This window comes from Panthera onca, chromosome C1 (assembly GCF_046562875.1).
Source record: "Panthera onca isolate mPanOnc1 chromosome C1, mPanOnc1 haplotype 2, whole genome shotgun sequence".
Lineage (NCBI taxonomy): Eukaryota > Metazoa > Chordata > Mammalia > Carnivora > Felidae > Panthera > Panthera onca.
In genome coordinates, this window is record NC_138346.1 from 184,149,867 (window position 1) to 184,173,584 (window position 23,718).

General features: G+C 37.3%; 1 protein-coding gene across 2 annotated transcripts in view; it reads right to left on the minus strand.

Annotated features, from left to right (window-relative positions):
• CMPK1 (cytidine/uridine monophosphate kinase 1) overlaps positions 1-23,718 on the minus strand; it is a 39,219-nt gene that overhangs the window by 2,273 nt on the left and 13,228 nt on the right. Inside the window, exons 2-6 of one of the 2 annotated variants that reach the window (XR_013557607.2) lie at positions 10,756-10,902; positions 5,547-5,699; positions 4,229-4,305; positions 3,888-3,984; positions 3,024-3,140 (exon numbers count right to left, since the gene is read on the minus strand). Coding sequence is in view for 1 of the 2 variants with exons in the window: in XM_060624705.3 (XP_060480688.1) it covers positions 3,099-3,140; positions 3,888-3,984; positions 4,229-4,305; positions 5,547-5,699; positions 10,756-10,902 (516 nt within the window). In the remaining variant the exon portion in view is untranslated. Of the gene's footprint in view, positions 1-805; positions 3,141-3,887; positions 3,985-4,228; positions 4,306-5,546; positions 5,700-10,755; positions 10,903-23,718 lie in introns of those variants that run through there. The other variant, XM_060624705.3, reaches the window with a different exon arrangement.

A 23,718-nucleotide genomic window follows, 5' to 3' on the forward strand; every position in this document is an offset into this window, starting at 1 on the left:
AGTCACAATAACCACACCCATTCAAAGGAAAGCAAACCTGGATCCAAGAGAATACTTAAACTGGGGTCAGGGGTGAGGAAATAAAGGGATAGGTGATTAGGACCATTTTTACCTTTTTCCTTGGTACATAACAAATGAGCTTACTTTCTTCGTTAAAAGAAAAATGCTTAGGATTAAGGAGTACTTAATTTAGTTGAAACATGCGGGCAGGCTAGGGAGAAGTGAAATAAGCTATATAATAATGATCATTACCCATCAAAAGACATGTGAAGGTCTACCCACATCAGGGTGTTAGTTTCAGATAGAAAACGCTTGGAAGGCAGAGTATGTGTTTGTAGCACCTACAGCTTGTGCAATTATTATGAGTTTGAAGAAGGACCAAACCTCCAGGGGAAAAAAAAAGCTGACCTACTCTGGCCAATACTTTCAGTCACTATTATCTCCAGAGTGTCAGGCAACTACTTAATTACATGACAAAGACACAAGCCCCCCGAGGCATCTTGAGACATTGCCTTGAGGCATCTTGAGACGTAGCCTGATGCCAATTTCCCCCTCAAAGAGACAAGCAATTGCTGCTGTAGGTAGGTAATGAAATAGGCTATACTTGTGCCTCGATCCAGATTACTTCTTGAAGGAATGGGATAAAGTCATGCTTTCTACTTAATTCAAGATGTGCAAACATAATACAGAGCAGAAAATTCTCCTGGATCCTGAACTCTGCTTTTGCTGTAAACCCACATGTTAAATACAGGATACTTCTCAGTCTTCAATATGCTTGAGAGAATGGAAATCTGAAACAGCAAACGCCATAGCACAAAATTTATTAGGATTATTTACCAAGTAATTTCATATACATCCAACATCAGGAAATGTCAGTTAATTTTAAAAAAAAAGAAAGAAAGAAAAGCAAAAAAAAGCAAAGCTTCCACTAAGGTCTTTCAAAACTGAAAACCTCCTTGGTGACTTTAACAAACGGAATGACTAAACTAATGAAGTCCGATGTATCTCAGTCAAATCCTAAACACAATATTGCCAACATGTTTTTCTACTCAAAAGCAAACTAGCAAAGGCTCATAATTTCGTAATTACGATGTTTCTTGATTTGTGTTCTCAAATGCCACAAAAGGCTGTGTGATGAAAGGAAGCGAAGTGCCTCGTCTCAGCAGTCTTCTTAAAAACCTCACGTTTGCTTCCCAAAATCAGTATAAACATTTAGATTCCCCCATCTGATGAATTTCTTCACTTATTTGAGCAGGAATGCTCTCAAAACCTTATAGTCTTTACTCTTGCTTCATACTGCAGCGTTTTGATTAAACCACCAGCAAAATCCCTCTGTATCTGCTGAACTAAATCACCACACAAGAATTTGTTATAGTCTCTTCCAGGAAACCAAGATAATCTCAATACAAATTTTGGTGGCTAATATGATCCATCCCTTATATTTTGTTTCCTAATGGCAAGTATGTTGAAAAATATATCATTAATAAGTGAATTTCATAACACACATAGAAATAAATGAACCTATTATAATGTAAGAACATCCACAAGTTGTCCTCACTATTCCCAATGACTTTATACTTCTAATTCTTCTTCTTCTTTTTTAAGTAAACTCTACGCCCAATGTGGGGCTTGAACTCAAACCATGAGATCAAAAATCACATACTTTACACCACTGAGTCAGCCAGGCGCTCCTATTCCCAATGACTTTAAACATAAAATCTAATTAAACAAAAACAAAATTCCTTACCCTATTTAACCCTGTATACCAAACAGTATAAGTGCTAAAAATGAGAAACATTTTAATAAATCTCACATGAAGAACCTTGGAAATAACTCTTCATTAGTAATGGCAGAAAAAGATAAGAAAGGGGAACACAAATTTCTCAGAGATTTTTTAAAGGAAGAATGGATTTAAGGGAAAATTCCTTTGGACTCGATAGCCTTTTTAAAACAGCCTTTTTAAAATTCTGTACCTTTCAATGCTTCAACATGATGCCAAAAAAGAATTTACTAAATAAAAGTAGCCAGGAAGGAAATCAAACATTTATAAGATATATTTATTATTTTTCTGACCAAAGTGCAATGATTTTTAAATGTCCTTAAATAACTGAAAAAAAAAAAGTATTCAAGAAAATAAACACAAATGGGAAATTTAGCCATTAGATTTTTTTTTACTTCATACCAACCCTACATTTAATCTAGAAAACAAATAAAAACAAAAAACAAAAAACTCTGAATGAAATGTTATTAAAATGCTAACCAAATCATTTTACCATAAACCCAGTACATGCATTTCAAGGTTCCCCTGCTAGGAATTTTGTTAAGATCAGTTTAATCATTAATAATAATAACACTATATAATAGAGCACAGGAACACATGTCATTTGATGTGATCCTGCCCCTTACCCTCAGATTTATGTCAGAATAAAGCTGACAATTCTCCCAGGCTCTGAACCCCCAGCGACCCCATCCCAATCCCTGGAAGCAAAGAAGATGCCTTGTCATACAACTTTGTATAAGTTGTAATAAAACAAAGCCTTAAGTTTTCTTATCTTTCTGTAGGAAATGGTCAGTTATTTGATAAATACTAAAACACTTCTAGGAATTCATTTTATGAGTTTGTTTACCAAACACATTTTGCAAGAACTGACTACACAAAAAGTTCCTTTGGAATTTGGTCCACAAATTCGCTTAACAGGTTGGAAATGTAAAACCTACAAGAAAACAAGGAAGTGGGGAATCCCTATCTTAACATGTTGTAATTACTAAAGGGATATACACACAGACTACAGAGTTTTGCTCACAGAAGGCACACACTATAAAAGGGATATGCTTTTTGAGGAAAAACAAAGAACTAGCTGATATCCTTCTTTGTTTTGTGAGCACCATAGCTAAGATGAAGTTAGACCCGAATTCACTGTCTACTCCTGTAACCAGAAAAATTGAAGATAAAAAATTTAATCTGTCTTACTACATACTTTCCAGCCATTCATTGAGATGTAATTATGAAAGATTAAAATTGCCTTAAAAAGGGGTTGTAATAGCAGCTATCAAAGCAATATTCAAGCATGATTTCAAGGATGCTTTCAGGTTTAGAGTTAGCCTTCTTTGTCAAAAATCTTCACAACTTCATCAAAAACCTGTAAAGGACAAAGAGTAGTAATTTAAAAAGGAAGTATTATTAAAATACTATATGGCTAAGTTCCTGTTTAGAAGTCCTTTTTTTTATTAATTTTCAAGATGTATCATTTAAAAAAATACATTAATTCCTTGGTTTCATCTATTTTCCTTTGGACCTCTCCCCAGCTCGTGCTTTGTCTGTCTGTCTGTCTCTCTCTCTCTCTCTCAAAAATAAAAAAACATTTAAAAAATAAAAAAATAAAAAAATAGAGAGAGACACTAGAAAAGAGCTGCTGGGCACTGAGGGCTTGCACAGCAGTTTAGAGATCAGGATTTTTACAGAGTGGGAGGGAAGGGCTGGGCGCGGAAGCCCTGCGCCCCTGGGGCTCTGTGCTCTGTGTCGAAGAGATGGAAGCTGCCTGGGGCCCTTGCTCTAGAGGACTCGCCATTCACATTAGAGATTTTAAAAGATGAATGTGGTCCAAATCACAGTTCTCAAAATGCCAATTTTCCAGTGCTTGAGAAAAGAGGTTTGGAATTAATAAACCACCCACTTCTTAAGAAGAACAAGTCTGAAGTTGTAAAATCTATTTTAGACTCTATTCAAAAAAGGAGAAAAAAAATCTCATTTTTCACTTAGTCTCCCAGGTCTTGAAAAGCAAACAAACTAATCTGTCATACTTCTTTTTCTCCTGCCTACCTATCCCTTGTCCCCCAAATCACATTTTTACTGGACTTTTCTTTTAAGGCAAGCTAGGGATACTCACTTCATCAACAGACTTAGAGGCATCTATTTTCTTGACTTTCCCCATTTCTTCATATAAGTCAATAATTGGCTTTGTTGACTGAAGATAGGTCTGAATTCTGCAAAAGCAGCACATATTGCAAGGTTCTAAGCATCCACCCACTCTCCCCCACGTTACGGAACAGCTCAGAGCACAACCCAGACCCAACCCAACCGACTCCCTTACCATCTCCTTAGACCACACAATTTACATATTTAAGCATGCCAGTTTCTTTTTCTGGACCAAAATGAGGCAGGTATTTAATCTGTGACTCAAGTTCCAAAATGAGCCCAAGGTGGTGATGTGTAAAGTCTGCAAAGTACCTCTTTTCCAAGCTCTCTCTGTTGTCATCACTTCTACCACTACTCTTTCCCCTCTCAAGACACCGTTCAATACAGATCTAGAAAGAGAAATAAATAGTACAAAAAAAAAAAAAGATGTGAATTTCACATTTGCCATTCTTTTAACCTGAATGAGAACAAAGTTTGAAGAGATCACAAAAAAACCCTACATTAAAACTAATTTGTCTAATTCATTAATCAACATGCAAAGTCCTTTTAAATTTAAACATGTGGTTCAATTTATATAAACTAGGTTAAATAAGCACAGAGCATAATAAGAATTCATTCATGACTCAGTTTTTCCTGTGTACTTTTTTTTAAACCGCAATAAAAAGAAGATCTGTATGTGTATGCTTCCATCCAGGATATATTATTAACTTATTAGGTATCAATTACATGCCTCAAACTTTGTTCCATTTTGCTTACTTTTTGATAATTCCATAAATATCCAAATATTTAAGAGTCAACATATTTGCATTTGAATAAAGTATCCCTTGTTAATCGTGAATAAACATTCCTTAGTTATAAAGCTGTGGTAACATTCTAAAGTCAACTTTGAAGAATAAGTGAAAACATATTTTTGGGGGTTGGAAAAAGAGAGTTACATTTTAAAACAACTCAAAGGCTGCAGCAAGCCTCTCCACCAGAGGCACATTTGCAATTCAGCCCAAGAATAGCCAACTTCCTTCAAGGCAGTTCTTTAGATTCTTATTCTTCCAGGCTGTTGGCATTAATTTAATGAAGTTCTACTGCAGCTGTTAAACAGTCAGGCCTTTTAATTAAATGACTCTGAGAAATTTGGTTATTCAAAGGTATGTCTGGGTATGTTATTAGAAGTGCCAGAAAGAAAAAGAACGCTTTCCTGCTTTTTGCAAGATCATTTCACTCTTAGAAGACAAATCAAGCTATCTTGTATGTTTCTTTAAAAATAGAAAGTTTTCCCAACTTCCCAAAAATGTTGTCCTAACGTCCTAAGGCAAGATACTCTCTGATAAGAGTGCATACCTACGAGGTAACACTGCAGTTTCATTACCTAACATTATTGTACAAGTCAATTCTTAAAACAAACACAGTACTGCTATTTTGAAAATAAAGCAAATTTTAGGTCCACAAGGTTGCTGATGCCAAATAGTTTCTAATAGTCCAACAGCAATACAGTGCTGTTCCATCCAACCAATTTACCAGTTCAAAGCAATACTGCTGCTGATATAAAATATAAGTAAAAAATCACTTTGTTTTTTTTTAATAGTTGACCATCAGTTGGTTAAACCCCATGTGGGCAGATGAAGGTCTTCATTACCTCATTATTACAGTCAAAAAACAGAACAAAAGACACATCTGCCTTCCCATCCATGGTCTTATTCCAACCTTGAAGGTTGTCTTGATTTCTTGGAAACCCATCAATCAAGAATTTATTCTTCTGAGCATTGGCAGCCATTGTCTGATCCATTTCCTAAAAGAAAAGGAAGATTTAGGTTCAATATAACATTAACAAAATACAACTTCTTAAGGAAGGGGGGGGATATATGAGTGTTTGCTTTGTTATTATTATTCTTCAAATCATGAGTAGAGTGGAGGGCGCATGGGGGAAAAAAACAACAATAAGACTTAAAGGAGATGATCAGGCAGGGCTCCTGGGTGGCTCAGTTGGTGAAGCGTCCGACTTTGGCTCCAGTCATAATCTGGCAGTTCATGAGTTTGAGCCCTGCATTGGGCTCTGTGCTGACAGCTCGGATTCTGTCTCCCTCACTCTCTGCCCCTTCCCCACTTTCATTCTTTCTCTCAAAAATAAATAAACATTAAAAAAATTTTGGAAGCGGGGGTGGCGCCTGGGTGGCTCCGTCAGTTAAGCATCCGATTTCAGCTCAGGTCATGATCTCACAGCTTGTGGGTTCGAGCCCCGCATCGGGGGTTTGAACCCCGCGTCGGGCTCTGTGCTGACAGCTCAGAGCCTGGAGTGTGCTTTGCATTCTGTGTCTCCCTCTCTCTCTGACCTTCCCCCGCTCACGCTGTCTCTCTCTCTCTCAAAAATAAATGAAGTGTTAAAAAAATTTTTCTTTAATTTTTTTAGGTTATAAATTAAAATTAAAAAAAAAAAAAAAAAAAAGATGATCCAGTGTAGTAACACGGTCACCTCAAGTTGGTGGAGTTATGGTATATACCCCTTCCCCATTTATACGTATTAATAGACATACACACAGTTTCTTTTTCGTGCAGTTTCTGAATTTTCTACAGTAAGCATATATTACTTTCACATATAGATTCACAAAGTTATAAACAGCAAAAAGAAAATAGGCATTAACCAGTATCTTTGCTCTAGCCACCAGAGACCCTATTCCTTCCTCTCCTCTCTCCCAAGTCATTTTTGCTGTGCTAAGAAGAATGCTACTTCTTCAGGAATTAAGATTCTCTGCAATAATTCAAGTCCAATTGCAAAAAATCCTTGGACAAATATAAAGAGATTGCCAGCATTAATTATTAGTATAAAGTTAATAGTTTTTTCAACTAAAGCTAATTAAGCTACCCAAAACACAGGTAGCAGAGGAAAGAACAGACTAAAGAAAGATAGCAAGAGCAGCACGTTTCACCATCCTGTGCCAGTGTGAATTTGGGCACAATGTGACAATATGTGACAGGAGATGCAGATCTCTAGTCTCCAAATCCTCACCACTGCCAGCCCCCATTGGGTACACGCTGACACATGACTTTGACCAACTCCAGAGCAGCCTCTATTCCAGACACCAACATCTAGTCCCCTCAGTGCTCAAACTGTTTCCTAGTTCTTAAAAAAGAGCGAGGGCTGTCAGGCCCCCTAATTCCTCCTTTCTTTGTCTGAGGGTTGGCTTTGTCCCATCATCTAGCTTTTCCAATATTCTCCAATAATACAAAACTATCACAGAATGTTTTTGGGCCCCTGCTATAGCATTTCTACCCCAATTATGGTAGTGGAAGATACCTGAAGAGGTGCATCAATATTCCACCATCACATACATTTACTCAAGGCCTATAACCAGGGAACATGAAGAGCAAACTCATGGCTCCTGGGGGCTCATAGTTCAGCAGGTATGTGTAAGTAAATGTGCTAAGTCCTATGATGAGGTATGAAAGGATGCTATGATAAAACAAAGAAATTAAGCACAAACTACCTGGGAAACTGCTAGAGAGAGCTTTACCAGGTAGGTGGCCATGGAGTCCCAAATAATGAAGTGGCAAGCAGACAGGGATCAAGGTACTCCAAAGAGTGTAAACTGGATAGATAAAGGCTCAGAAATGAGAAAGCATAACAGCTTTGATGAATCTGAAGTAAGCTGAGACAGTTGAATATTAGGACACATGTAGAGAGTAGTGGGAGATAGGACTAGAAAGTAGGTAGGGGCAAGATTAATGAAGAACTTATTATGTCACACTAAGGAACTGGTTTTTATCCTGGAAGCAACAGAGGACCACTAAGGACTTTTAAGCAAAAGAATATGCTTACATCACCTTCTGGAAAAAAATCACCTTGACTGTACCATGAAGGACGAGCTAGAAGGGGACAAGCATGGATTAAAGGCAAAGACTCATGAGGAGGCTCCAATAATGGTCCAGGTAAGAAAAAGAGGATCTGAACTAAGGTGACAGTAGTAATAGAGAAAACAGACTAAGTCAAAGAGGGTTAAGAGGAAGATAATCGGGGTGCCTGGATGGCTCAGTCAGTTAAGCATCTGACTCTTGGTTTTGGCTCAAGTCATGATTACGGTTCATGAGTTCAAGTCCCGCATCAGGCCCTGCACTGACGGTGCAGCATGGAGCCTGTTTGGGATTCTGTATCTCCCTATCTCAGCTCCTTCACCACTTGCACTCTCTCTTGCTCTCTCAAAATAAATAAATAAACTTAAAAAAAGGAAAGTCACTGGAAGATGTGCTCACTGAATGGATTTGGGAAAGTGAAGAAGAGGTGGAAAATACAGGATGGCCCCAGGTTTCTGGCTTGGGCAGCTGCACAGATGGCAGAACCATTGACCAGGACAAGAAATAAAAGGTGATCACATTCTAGAGGTTATGCTGATAACGCTGAGATACTTGTCAAATATTCAGATGGATGTCTAGTAGTCAGAAATATAGGTCTGGAGTTCAGAAAAAAAGATGTGTGCCAGTGCTGTAGGTTTTAGCATTTATTAGCACAGTGACAGCCTTGGGTATGGCTAAAACCATCCATCACGAAATATATAAAAGGATAGGAGAACCAAGGATAAAACCCTGAGAAGCATCATGGTTTAGAAACTTGCAGAAGATGAGCTATCAAAGGAAACATAAGAAACAACAGCCACTGGGGGCGCCTGGGTGGCGCAGTCGGTTAAGCGTCCGACTTCAGCCAGGTCACGATCTCGCGGTCCGTGAGTTCGAGCCCCGCGTCAGGCTCTGGGCTGATGGCTCGGAGCCTGGAGCCTGTTTCCGATTCTGTGTCTCCCTCTCTTTCTGCCCCTCCCCCGTTCATGCTCTGTCTCTCTCTGTCCCAAAAATAAATAAAAAACGTTGAAAAAAAAAAAAATTAAAAAAAAAAAAAAAAAAAGAAACAACAGCCACTGAAGTAGGAAAGAATAAAAAAAAATGGTATCACAGAGAACAAAGAAGGTTTGAGAAGATATGAATAGAGTTAATTGCTATGAGAAAAACGACTACAAATATCCCCTAGATTTGATAAGGAAGAACATTGGTAACAACAGCAAGAATCGTTTCAGTGAAGATGGAAACAGTACCTGACTCCAAAGGGTTGAAGAGTAGGAAGTAAAAAAGTGAAAAATGCAGACCACTTTTTCACAGTGCTTAGTGATAAAGTGGAGAAAAAGGCATTAAATCCAGAGAATAGGGGAGGATACACTCTGGAGTGGAAGCAGGTTACTCCCATCTCTGAAACAAAAGGTAAGAATGTGTGTAAATGAGCCACTACTCCTCATCCTCAAGGTTCTGTGGTTCTGTCCTGGTGCTCAGATATCTCTTTTCCTTTGGGCTTCAACTATTTCTTACTGTTCTCACTCTTGCATTTCTCCTTCACTATTTCTTATATATGAAAAAACCTGTTAATAAATAGTCTTAGAAATCTATAGTGGAACATGAAAAGATGTTCAACGTCGCTCCTTATCAGGGAAATACAAATCAAAACCACACTCAGATATCACCTCACGCCAGTCAGAGTGGCCAAAATGAACAAATCAGGAGACTATAGATGCTGGAGAGGATGTGGAGAAACGGGAACCCTCTTGCACTGTTGGTGGGAATGCAAATTGGTGCAGCCGCTCTGGAAAGCAGTGTGGAGGTTCCTCAGAAAATTAAAAATAGACCTACCCTATGACCCAGCAATAGCACTGCTAGGAATTTATCCAAGGGATACAGGAGTACTGATGCATAGGGGCACTTGTACCCCAATGTTTACAGCAGCACTCTCAACAATAGCCAAATTATGGAAAGAGCCTAAATGTCCATCAACTGATGAATGGATAAAGAAATTGTGGTTTATATACACAATGGAATACTATGTGGCAATGAGAAAAAATGAAATATGGCCTTTTGTAGCAACGTGGATGGAACTGGAGAGTGTGATGCTAAGTGAAATAAGCCATACAGAGAAAGACAGATACCATATGGTTTCACTCCTATGTGGATCCTGAGAAACGTAACAGAAACCCACGGGGGAGGGGAAGGAAAAAAAAAAAAAAAAAAGAGGTTAGAGTGGGAGAGAGCCAAAGCATAAGAGACTGTTAAAAACTGAGAACAAACTGAGGGTTGATGGGTGGTGGGAGGGAGGGGAGGGTGGGTGATGGGTATTGAGGAGGGCACCTTTTGGGATGAGCACTGGGTGTTGTATGGAAACCAATTTGACAGTAAATTTCATATATTAAAAAAGAAAGAAAGAAAGAAAGAAAGAAAGAAAGAAAGAAAGAAAGAAAGAAATCTATAGTGGAGAGTTACCATGTAAATCCAAGATCTCTGTTTTTAAGATGGGACATATTATAATTTCATAGCTATTAATCTTGGCATTTCACACTGAAGATGGTGACACATTCACCAGAAAAGGAAACATCGAAATTGAGAGACCGGCAACAATGAGAGGGTCATGGGAAGCAGGAAAAAAAGGAAGGGGGAGAATGAAGGAAGGAAGAAAGAAGGCTTACAAGAAAACAGAAAAGGGAAAGGACGTGGGGAAGGAAGAAGAGGAGGGGAAGGAAGAAAGGAAGAAGACAGAAATGGAAGTGAGACAATTTCTGCACGTTGGGGAAGGATCAAGTACACACATATGGATGTTAAGTTCAGCTGTAGCTGATCCTAGTTCTAGGCAGAGAATGCTTGCTACTGTCCAATTTCTTCCCAGGTGAAAAGTAGAATTTCTAGTTCTGCCATTCTCAAACACCGTGACCACCTACCACTAGTAAGAAATTTAGTACTCTCATTTTTTTTCATTACTCAAAGGAAAGGTAGATTTACTTTCTCATTTCCTTGCTGGTTTGAACTGGTTGGCATTCACTCCTTACCCTCTTTAACAAACTGATGGTTATCTCAACTGGCACAATCTTTCCATCTTTAATGTACTTTTCAATGAGTTCACCATACTGTGAATCTGGGTTCTTCCTTTCATCACGAAGGAGTTCTCCTGCAGAAAGGTGTGTGTAGCCATATTTCTGAAAGGAACAACACATAGGGAAAAAAATTAGAATATATTCAACCCAATGATAGGACTATCAATTTTTTTCCTTCATGTTAATTTCTATATTCTAATTTTTCTACAATAAATAAGCTTTGCTTGTACATTAAACAAATAATTGTTAAACATTTAAAGAGATTTCATACAATCAAATTTGCTTAAAAAATACTCTTAACCTGGTAGGGCATGGTGGCTACAATGTTCACACACCACAAAATCATCCAGGAATTTGTGTAACTATTCAAGGCATTAACATTTCATTATAATCCCTCACAAAACACAAAGTTTAAATGTCATTAATAATGTTCAAAAATGCATAACAAAAACCTATACAATTCAAGGCAAAAAAAATAAAAATAAAAAATCCTACCAGTGTTGGCTGTATCCACCTTCTACAAAATCTCTACTTCCGTTCCTTAAACTCAACACACCTAAACTGAACTCATCAGCATTTACACTAACCCCATTCTTCTGGTCTGTTCCCTTTCTCAGTAAATAGCACAAGTCCTACCTCCTACACAAAATTAGCTTCGAGAGTGGTCACATTAATCAAATAGAGCCTTCTCTACCTATCACTGTATCACTGTCTCTCTACCTAGACCAGTACCTTCCTTACCTTTCTTCAAAGTCCACTGCCTCTTCCTCCTCTAGTTGCAACTAGAGGTCTCATCTGTAAATTGGGAATACACATAGCTATTTTATAAGTTATGGCTAAATAAGATAATGTATATACATTGCCTACCAAAAAGCCTGCACATAGCAGGGGATAAAAGTCACCAATTACTTCATCGCTATTATGAAGATACTTATCTTAAATAAGCTAGAAGCATTTTTTATATTATATATACACCATTTTATATGTGTGTACACAAACACCCACACATGCATATGTACTCATTTTGATGGTTTTTATAGAAAGACCAATCAAGAAGCTTAACTGAGGTAATAGCTATGACTAGCCAACGAAAAGTCAGTAGTATAATTATGACTGTGACGATCATTATTATGTAGGACTTATAAATGATGCACTAGGTGCAGGGTACAGGGTAGTAGTTGAATTAAGTCATATAAAATGCTACAGTATTGTGGGCGCCTGGGCGGTTCAGTCGGTTAAGTGTCCGACTCTTGCTTTCAGCTCAGGTCAGGTCATGACCTCACAGTTCATGAGTTCAAGCCCCGCATCAGGCTTCAGGCTCTGCCCTAACAGCACGGAGACTGCCTGGGATTCTCTCTCTGCCTCTCCTCTGCTCTGTCTCTCAAAATAAATAAACAAAAAAAACAAAAAACAACAACAAAAAAGCTACGGTATTGCTCTGCCATTTCCCTATGACTGGAATGAGATAACAATGCTGATCTAAGAGACCATTCTGAATAATGAAAAGCTTCTTCCTCTACATGAACATATACATTCCTTTTTATTAAGTCAAAAGAACTATAGAATCTTTTTTTTTTTTTTTTTAGTTTTTATTTATTTATTTTGAGAGAGAGAGAGAGACCATGTGAGTGTAAGGAGGGGCAGAGAGAGGAGGAGAGAGAGAATCCCAAGCAGGCTCCACAGTCAGCGCAGAGCCCAACACGGAGCTCCATCCCACAAACCCATGAGATCATAACCTGAGCAGAAATCAAGAGTCGGACGCTTACTGGGCCACCCAGGTACCCCTAAAATCTATTTTTACAACGTTTTTACTCTCAAATATCAGGGCATTCAGAACTATATTCAATTTTTGGTTACAAAAATCATCTCTCCCCAAATTCTTAAGACTCCCTAAATGAGACTTTATCTCATGCATACTTAAGTGTGCAATAAACGTTTAAGATCTTAAATTTATCTTTAATTCCAACATTAAGATTTGAGGAAGCCTACAATCCCACCTCCTACTTTTAAAGTACAACGTTTCGGGGCACCTAGGTGGCTCAGTCGGTTAAGGTCTGACTTCAGCTCAGGTCATGATCTCGCTGGGTTTGTGAGCTCGAGCCCCGTGTCGGGCTCTGTGCTAACACCTCAGAGCCTGGAGCCTCCTTCAGATTCTGTGTCTCCTCCTCTCTCTGCCCCTCCCATGCTCATGCTCTGTCTCTATCTCTCAATAATAAATAAACATTAAAAAAAATAAAAAATAAATAAAGTACAATGTTTCAATTGCACTCATAAAAACTCTCTCAATTACCCAGGTTATGGTGAGTCTTCTTTTTTTGGATTACAGAAGGCTTACATTCTTTACCCCTTTTCTATTTCCAAACATTGTTGGCTAAACTTACTCTTGCCGAACTAGTTCTAAGCTAGCAGTAAGGTAGTCAGCAAAGGAAAACAAACTCTAAATAGTTTATTTGCTGACTAAAATTGGGCATAAAGTTGGAGGAGAATAAACAAAACTGCAGTGTCACTCATGTCTCTTAGTCACACAGTCCCTACCATTAGAATAATCAAAAGTGTATTTAGTTGTTATAATAGGGTTTAAAGAAAAAAAAACCCTCCCATCGTTTACAGAAAATGGAAATACAAAATGTTTATTTAAACTGTTATTTTAAAATTATTTCCACACACCATTTTTAAATGCCTATTTTGATCACCAAGCATAAGCAAACTTCTGAAAATGGGTGTTGTAGAAAAGGCCTTATAAAAAAAATGAGGCATGACCCACTTTCCCACTCACTATTACAATTTTCAAAAAGCAGTTTGCAACTAGTGTCCATAAAATTTTATAGTAGTCCCATTTCCTACAGTTTACTTTGTTTTCTGCTTGGAAGTCTATGCTTGCTGGATGTTCTCATCTGGCCTAGAGATTATAGCATATGGTAATATTGAATAAATGCAGAGACAAACAGTACTAAACAATGGCAAATGCTTAGTGAAACACAAACCACACAGATCGGTCTGTACAGATTGCCTCTGCTGCATGAACAACATACATTTAGAAGCCCAGCTAGCAATTTAGAAATTAGTATATACAGTGTTTATTTCCTGACACTGGAGCACTCAAATTTGCAAGCTCTATATTGCATTAAAGTAGGTTTTGGCATATCACTTTTTTAAAAGAGAAACTAGTTGTAAACTGAAGTATACAAATGATATTTAAAAAAAAAAAAAAATCACACACAGTTGGTCAAAAAGAGAGAAAACAACCTTATCTGCAAAGTCTAAGGAAACAAGGAATTTAAATTAGAACGATGTCAAATCTATACATGTGTCTTCCTACTGTTCATTCACTTTCCATCTTTAAAAATCCTCTATTTACCACTTTTTTATACTATATTTTTCTTAAGGATTTTGCTGAAGCTTTCCTCTTACCACAGAGTTTCTACAACAAAAAGCAACTATCACTTACATACTAGCTATTATGGTATTTTAATAACAGCTAGACTTTAAAGAGCATGTTTTTAAAGCATTCTGTTGTCATTAAGTAGTCACTGATGCCAATTCTGAGGAAAGCAAGAATGGCTTTTTCTCAGGCTTAACCAAAACTCTTTCACATTTTCTGAATTTCCTAGCAATTAAAACCTAGTGGGTCACTAACTGCAGTCTTAAGAACAACATTCAAAACCACAGCAGGTTATAAATACTATAAACTACAATAAATACAATTACAAGCTACTATTCAACTAAAAATAGTTTTCTAGTGACAAATATATAAACTCAATTCATTTAGAGTAACGGTCTAAATTTTTTACTTTCATTTTCTCCTTTAAGAAACTGAAAACTCAATAAATTTTTATAAACCATATACTAAGACTTGGAAGGAGGGAAAAAAAAAGCACCATGTTCTCAATAAGGACAGAATGGCACTCTGTGTAATTATAACTAGGTGAAGGTTGACAATTTATGGTATCAAATCTCCAATCATCTTGATGGACTTCTCTCCCTTCTTAGCAATCATCTTTCCTTCTTTCTAAATTTAGGTAATATGGTGTTATGTGAACAAAGACAACGAAAAAAACAATAAAAAACAAAACCACAACAAAAAAAAGAGTTCAAGGTAAAAATGATGCATAAATGGCAAGTCCTTGGAGGCAAGAAGAGATCCAGATGCCAGACACCTCCTCCTGTTAGTGTGGCAATTAGAAAGTACCACAGACTGTGACTGAGCCTCACAAGAGAGGGAACATAGCAGATATATTAGCTACAAATATACATATACGGATATATATATATATATATATATATATACATATACATCTTTTTAATTTTTTTTAGTATTTTTAATTTTTTTTAATATTTATTTTTGAGAAACAGAGTGAGACAAAGCGTGAGCAGGGGAGGGGCAGAGAGAAGGAGACACAGAATCTGAAGCAGGCTCCAGGCTCCAAGCAAGCGGTCAGCACTGTGAGATCATGACCTGAGTCGAAGTCGGACGCTCAACCAACTGAGCCACCCAGGTGCCCTGCTACAAATATATTTTTAATGCAACTGTGTGAGTTAAAATTACTGGGTATCCTTTAAATAGTGGATGCATCTTTAAAGCATTTAAGACTAAGTTTACTTTGCATTCCTTACAAGATTAGTGACCCTTAAAATCTAAATTTTGGTTCTGTACTGTCAACAATGTACCTTCAGCAGCACACCCAGAAATGCTTCAAGGGACTATCCCAAGCCATCCAGACTCACTAGTCTGGTGCCTGCTGCAAACAATAGCTTTAGAGCCTACAGCCTCCCAGCAACACTTTATGTAAGGCTCTCATTTATTTCAAAGGCATTTCCAAAAGAACTTTTTCCAATTACTCTAAATGAGATGTCTGATAAGGACCTTCCAAGAACAGAATCTGCCAGTCTTGGGGAACTTACTTTACTTGGAATGTAAAAACTGCTGCACAGTGCCCAGATGCTTAAAACTGGTCAAACGTTTAAGGTTCCTTCCAGTTTTACCTATAGAGGGTTAGAGAAAGGGTCTTTCCGATAATCACCATCAAAGAAAGGTTAGCATTAAAAGAAAGGAAAAAAAACAACTGTTCCGTGCAAGAAATGCTGAGCGTAATAGTTGATTTAAATTGCTAGTAGATTTCCAATCTCATTTTTAGTCTGCCCTTGCTGTATTTCCAAATGCATGAATTGCACTTCACCATGCCTATTTAATTGCAAATCTACATATTAACTATAAACTACAGAAATTATAAACTGAGCTAAATCTTTTCTTAAACAAAAAGCTTTAGCAGACAGATTTTAAATTAACATGAAGCATAGTTCTTTTTCTAATTAAAGAGTGATATTTTAAAAGCTTATACCCTGAAAAGAGGGATATAATCCATTCAACTGCACACAATTACAACACTATTCATTTTCCTCAATGTTTTGCTCTTCCTAGAAGACAACCTTAATTCAGGCAATACTTGGAACTTAATTTAAATCCATAAATATTTATTGAGTGCCTATGAAGTGCCAGGCAATGTGCTGATTTCAGGGGAAGTAAATAGGATGCAATAGTGACTTGTACATTAAAGTGACTTGAGCTGTACGATTAACCAGTAAGACAATTCTTCATCTTGCATAGCTTTTCCTAAGGAATTCAGTCTTTACCAGCACTGTCTGCTGGGGGAAGAAGTTGATTCTTCAGAGGCAGTGCAAGAAGACAGAACAATAAACAAAACTCAGAGCAAAGGTGAGTTAGAAGCCACCCAACACTGTTTCCCCATTTCTGTAAGCCTGCATATTCCTCTAACAGTTTCCAAAAATCCTCAGATAACTGAGGATTTGGGTACCTGATTTATATACCAAATGGTCCCTATAGCAACTGTGAATTGATATACCAAATGGTCCCTATAGCAACTGTGAATTGGAATTTTCACACTCCAATTTCATTCCAGTTGGTCATTTCCAGTATTTTTCTTTTAATTCATCTCATTCATTCTGAATCAATCTGTCTTCCCTATATTAGAAGGGCATGGAAAATGGTCAAAGATGAAGACCAGGCCCAGAAACCTCATGGGATTCCAGGAGCTCAGGGGCAGTAATTTGAAAACTTCCAACATTAATGGATAGGTACAGATGTCTTGTTAATCTTAGAAAACACTCTCTGGGGGCGCCTGGGTGGCTCAGTCGGTTGAGCGTCTGACTTCGGCCCAGGTCATGATCTCACAGTTCGTGAGTTCGAGCCCCGCATCAGGCTCTGGGCTGACAGCTTAGAGCCTGGAGCCCACTTTGGATTCTGTGTCTCCCTCTGTCTGCCCCTCTGCTGCTTGCACTCTGTCTCCCACATTGTCTCAAAAATAAATAAACCTTAAGAAGAAAAATTAAAAAAAAAAAAAACACTCTCTGATCTTATTAACTGAATGATCAATTCTTATAGTCACTGTAGAGCCTACAAGCTACACACTCATATCACTAAAACCCAAATATTGTTGCAGGTGGCCTAAGAGCCTAGAGTTCAGTTAATTCATTTCCTGTGAGAACACTTGGAGGACATAAATGAAACCACTTACATGAAGCCCTTGCCTCTCTATTTCACCTTAGGAAAGAGAGTTTTTAAAATATTAAGCAGGCCTAATTGTATTTCTTATTTTTAAAAAATAAATAACATTAAAATCAGAATATCATTTACCTGGGGAATACCAAAAGTAATAAAGCCACCCTAAGAGATACTTGAGAATGCAATTTGTGAAAAGACTCAAAATAACCACAACATTTTGGGGTGCCTGAGTGCTCAGATGGTTAAGCGTCCAACTTCAGCTCAGGTCATGATCTCATGGCTCATGAGTTTGAGCCCCACGTTGGGCTCTGTGCTGACAGCTCAGAGCCTGGAGCCTACTTCAGATTCTGTGTGTGTCTCTCTCTCTCTCTGCCCCTCCCCAGCTGACACTCTGTGTCTCTCTCTCTCAAAGATAAATAAAAAACATTATGGGGCACCTGAGTGACTCAGTCGGTTAAGCATCTGACTTCAGCTCAGGTCATGATCTTGCAATTTGAGAGTTTGAGCCCTGCATCGCCCTGCATCGGGCTCTGTGTTGACAGCTCAGAGCCTAGAGCCAGCTCCAGATTCTGTGCCTCCCTCTCTCTCTGCTCCTCTCCACCTTGCACTCTGTCTCTCACTCTCTCAAAAGTAAATAAACATTAAAAAATTAAAAATAAATAAACAAATAACATTAAAAAAAGTTTTTAAATAACCACATTTTAATAGCTCAGGTTCTCCTTAAGGGCTAGAATTTATCTGGATTTACGAATCAACTTGAGTAAAATGTGCAAAGGATAACAAACTCTGAATTCAATAATATATGCAAACATAGCATTTGAGCATCTGCAAAATTACCATACTAATGGCAAAATGCAGCTACAGAAATACAGAATCCAGCAACAACCACAAGAAAAGAACCTTGCATGAAGTCACGTACTCAGAACACCGAACTGAAAGTTAAGGGATCAAGTCTTAAAATTAAACGCTCACAACCCTGTGTGACACTGGAAAATTTATGTAACCTTAGAGCTCAGTTTCTTCATCTGTGAAACAGAATTATTATTTATATTACCAGAAATAATACCTACACTACACTATCAGCTGCAGCATAGTATCATTAGCTATTACAACTAGAGGTGTCTCCTAAAGAACATACTCCTAAAAACATTGCTAGATTCAAGACCTACTATGAGAGCGCAAACTCCCAGATCCCATTCCAGTTATTCCAAAGTCCACAATAATCAGTGGCTACCCTAACAAATTACATACCAACAAAGGAAAAGTACTACCAAACTGGCTCAACAGCATACGAAATGTACACAGGAAAGGAACAAAAGCAATAATAATAACAACTAAGTATAGAACAAGTATAGTATGATAAATGACAGTCCAATCCACTATGCAAATAGCCTCAAATACAGTCTCCAACAAATGGCAACAGTGATATATTTGAGTACATTTAAAAATTTATGAGAACCAACAAGAATTTATCTTGCTTACTATCTTCTTATAAACAAACAGATCAATTTCAAACCCACTAGCAATGACTAATTAGAAAATACACATTTTAAAAAAGATCCTATTCAAAACAGCAATAGAAACATAAATTTAGGATTAAGCCTACAACTAATGTGTAAAAATTATATAAAGAAATTAGAAACCCTTGAAACTATTATTATCAAAAGATGGTATGGGGCGCTGCCTCGCTGGCTCAGCCAGAAGAAAGAGCATGTGACCTTTGATCTTGGGGTTGTGAGTTTGAGCCTCATGTTGGGCAAAAAACTGACTTAAAAATCTTTTTAATAAAGAAATAAACAAACAAGGCATTCTTTGCTTCTGTGTTCCTGAACAAAAAGATGCAATACTGTAAGTATTTTAAAATTCCACAAATTAATCTATGAATTTATTGCAACCTCAATCAAAATTCAACTGGAATTGATTTTTTAATGAAACCTAATGAACGGATTCTCAAGTTTATCAGAGTAAATGTGAGAAGAGAATGGCCAAAACTGAAAATAATTTTAACAACTACAAGTGGGACTTGTCCCACCACGTGGCATAAAATATTATAAAACTACAGTAATTAAAACAGTATACTAGTATAAAAATAGGCAAACAGAACAATGAAAGTGAACAGTCCAGAAACAGAGCCAAGTAAGTATAAATGGATATTCAATAAATGACAGACTTACCACCTAAAATTCAAGGAGCGGGGGCGCCTGGCTGGCTCAGTTGGTACAGTGTGCAACTCTTGATCTTGGGGCTGTGAGTTTGAGCCCCATATTGGCATAGAGTAAAACTCAACACAGAAAAGAACTATTTAATAAATGATACTTGTGCAACTAGGTACCCTGGGAAAAAATTAAATTAGATACCCACATCATACCATATGCAAAATTAAAACAACACAAGCAAAAAAACTCTATGACAGTACTGGAGGAAAATAATCCTGAGATAGAAAAAGGCATTCTAAAACAAGAACCAAGCCAGTTAAGGTTTATGTTTGACAACATAAATAATAAACACTTAATGAACAAAGAAAGATATCATAAATATAATCAAATAACAGGCTAGAGCATGGAAGAAAATGTTTTCACCATACAAAGGTGACAGGGTAATATATACTGTACATAAAGAGATCATACTCAGGCACCTGGGTGGCTCAGTCAGTTAAGTATCTGAATCTTGATTTCGGCTCAGGTCATGATCTCATGGATTGTGAGGTTGAGCCCCAAGTCAGGGTGTCCTGACAGCGTGGAGCCTGCTTGGGATTCTCTCTCTCCCTTTCTCTGCCCCTCCCTAACTCGCGCACATGCACACATGTGTCTCTCTCAAAATAAATAAATAAACTTTAAAAAATCACACTAACAAATAAAGAAAAAAATACAGGAATGGGCAAAGGATAAGAATAAACAATTCACAGAAAAGAAGAAAAGAACAGATGTTCAACCTCACTGGTAATCACGAAAATTTAAATTAAAACAATGTGATTCATTTTCCACCCATCAGATTGGTTAAAATAAAAAGGCTGTTATATCTGGCTTTTGCAAGAATGGAGGTGGGGGTGGGGGGGAACCATACTTTGCAGAAGTGTAAACTAGTTCAGGTTTTTTTGAGAGCAATTTAGCAGAATCTATCAAAATTTAAGTCTGCATACCCTCTGGTCCATTTCTAGGAGTTGTGCTACTGAAATAGTTGTACATGTACACAAAGACATTACATAAATGAATGTTCACATAAGCATCATCTGTAAACAGAAAATCAAAATGTTCACCAATATATGAATATACCACTAAATATACCACTGTATATATTATGAATGAAGTAGAGCTATCTATAAGTTCTGATATGGAAAGCTATCCAAGATACACTGTTAGGGAAAAAAATGCAAGTCAAAAACAATAGGCAATGTGTGTGCACGTATGTGCACATGCATTGTATCTGTGTATAGATACATCAAAAAAGGAAAAGAAAGGCACACACAAAAAAATTGATGTGATTACATAATCTGAGGTTAAGGAGAACTTTCACTTTTACTTTACGTACTTTCAAATGTTTGACTCATAATTTTATAATGTACATATATATGTATAAACTTTTTAAAGTTTTAATTTAATATATATACACATATGCTTTTACATAAAGTATATATACTAACCACCCATTTCTAAATGGCAAATACCACAAAGAAAAATTCATAACTTAAATGTTTATTAATATAAAATCCTAACAAAACAGCAAAATGAAATTCAAAGTAGCCTCACATTAAAGATAAAAATCCCTATGTTAAAAAAAAAAACAAAACATCTAATTTCAAGAAAAAAGAGAAACAGGACTTGTGCAATCAAAAACTTACTTAAAATTTAAAACTAAATCATTGTAGAGAATAGCAAAAATCAATTCAAATGTTTGAACAAAAATTTCCCTGGAAAGGGACCCATTTCTTAAACAAAGGAGAAACAAAAGTATAATATAGCAACACAAAAACGTACTGCATGGGCATGAAGTCAAGAGTTATAGAAGACAGAAAACAGTCCAGTTTTATAGCCTAGAAACAGATGGAAATTTAGAGACAACACTCAGTTAAGAATCCAAAAAGCACATCAGCAAAGGTTTAAAAGGAAACATTTTAATGAAGCCCTACTTTAGACACTAGGGTTCAAAACTATAAGCAAGTTGTTCTGGGAAGGACACCTTCATGGCAAAGACAACATACTCACACTACTTCTAGTCTCCAGGGCACTTTCAGACCGTTATTGTGCCAAGCAATCTCTCTCAATTCATTCCTTATACATAATTAATCTTGCTTAGACAACAAAGAACCATCTTCATTTTGATATACCAATCTGTGTTAATAGAAGAAAGTGCAAGCAAAACCACTATTAGGCTTGAAAAGGTAGTGCATGTTTTTAAAATTCGGGGGTATAAAGTTCAGTTTATTACATTTTGCTCAATATTAAATTAAAGTCAGCAAAACAAATGAATAAACAAAGCAAAAGAAGAATCTGATCTCCAGATACAGAGAATAAACTGATGACTGCCTGAGGGAAGGAGGATGGGCAAAATGGGTGAAGGGAAGTAGGAGATACAGGCTTCCAGTTATGGAACAAATAAGTTATGAGAATAAAAGATAAAGCATAGGGAACATAGTCAATGATATTGTAATAGCACTGAATAGTGACAGATGGTGGCTATACTTGTGGTGAGCATAGCATAACCTATAGATGCTGAATCACTATGCTGGACACCTGAAACTAATGTAACATCATTGTGCACCAACAATCAATCAATTAATCAATAAAAGTCAGTCTAAGAATATACTTTTTTTAGTTTATTTATTTTAAGACAAAGAGAGGGCGCACGTGCACAGGCGGGAGAGGGGGAGAGGGAGAGAGAGGGGGAGAGAGAGGGAGAGAGAGAGAGAGAGAGAGAGAGAGAGAGAGAGAGAATCCCAAGCAGGCTCCGCACTATCAGTGCTCAAACTCAAGAACCCTGAGATCATGACATGAGCCGAAATCAAGAGTCAGACACTTAACTGACTGAGCCACCCAGGCACCCCTAAGAATACACATTTTTTATGGCATAGCCATCAAATCTTAGCCCAGCCTGGAATTTAATGCTGGCCACAGATACCTGTATCCATTTTATAATATAGAGCAGAATATAAAAGACCCTCCGTCCTTGATCAGAGACTAACTTCTTCATAGAAGGGGAACAGTAGTAAGCCTATGGGAAATTTTATGGCAAATTTTCTTTCCTGCCATCACTATACAACAGGAAGAAAGCTGGAAACCATTCTATAGAATGAGCAACTTCTCTCACCCACCCCACTAGTCTGACTTGACTTGGACACAATCATGCCTAGAATCAGTCAAAGAAGTAATAACAATCTGTTATTCCCACTCTTCTTTTCCATCCACCACTATCCCTTCTTCTCCTTCATTCCCAACTCTCAGTCCCAGGTACAAGACATACACTTACCAGTTATCTTCTTTTTTAGTTTTTAACTTACTTATCAGTCTTTTGATCTCTGCATCATAGGCAATAGAAAGCAGACTGTATGTTCTAATGTGCAGGGTGTAAGGCCTCATCAAAATTAAGAACTACTGTGCTTCCAAGGATACTATCAAGAAAATTAAAAGACAACCCATAGGATGGGAGAAATATCTGCAAATCATTTATCTGGGTAAGGGATTTCTATCTAAAATGCATAAGCAACTTTATAACTCAATAATAAAAAGATGGGGCACCTGGGTGGCTCAGCTGGCTGAGTACCCGACTCTTGATTTGGGCACAGGTTGTGATACCAGGGCCGTGGTATCAAGCCCCATGATGAGCATGGAGCCAGCTTAAGATTCTCTCTCCCTCTCTCTGCCCCTACCTACACCTTAAATGCACACTCTCTTTCTCTCTCTCAAAATAATAAAATAAACTTTTTGGGTGCCTGGATGGCTCAGTCAGTTTAGTTTCCAACTGGTGATTTCGGCTCAGGTCATGATCCCGGGGTCGTGGGATTGAGCCCCAAGTCAGTCTCCGCTCCGGGTGTGGAGCCTGCTTGGGATTCATTCTCTCTCTCTCTCTCTCTCTCCCCCTCTCTCTGCCCCTCTCCCCTGCTCATGCGCTCTCTTTCTAAAAAAAAAAAATTTCAATAAATAAATAAACTTAAAAAAAATAAAATTAACTAAAAATGGGTCAAGGACTTGAATAGACATTTCTCCAAAAATATACAAATAACCAAAAAGTCCATGAAAGATGCCCACGTTAGTCATTAGGGAAATGCAAATCAAAACCACAATGAGATACCACTTCACACCAGTATGATAGTTATAATTAAACAAACAAAAAATGATTAAGTGTTGGTAAGGGTATAAAGAAACTAGAACCCTTATACATTGCTAATGGGAATATAAAATGGT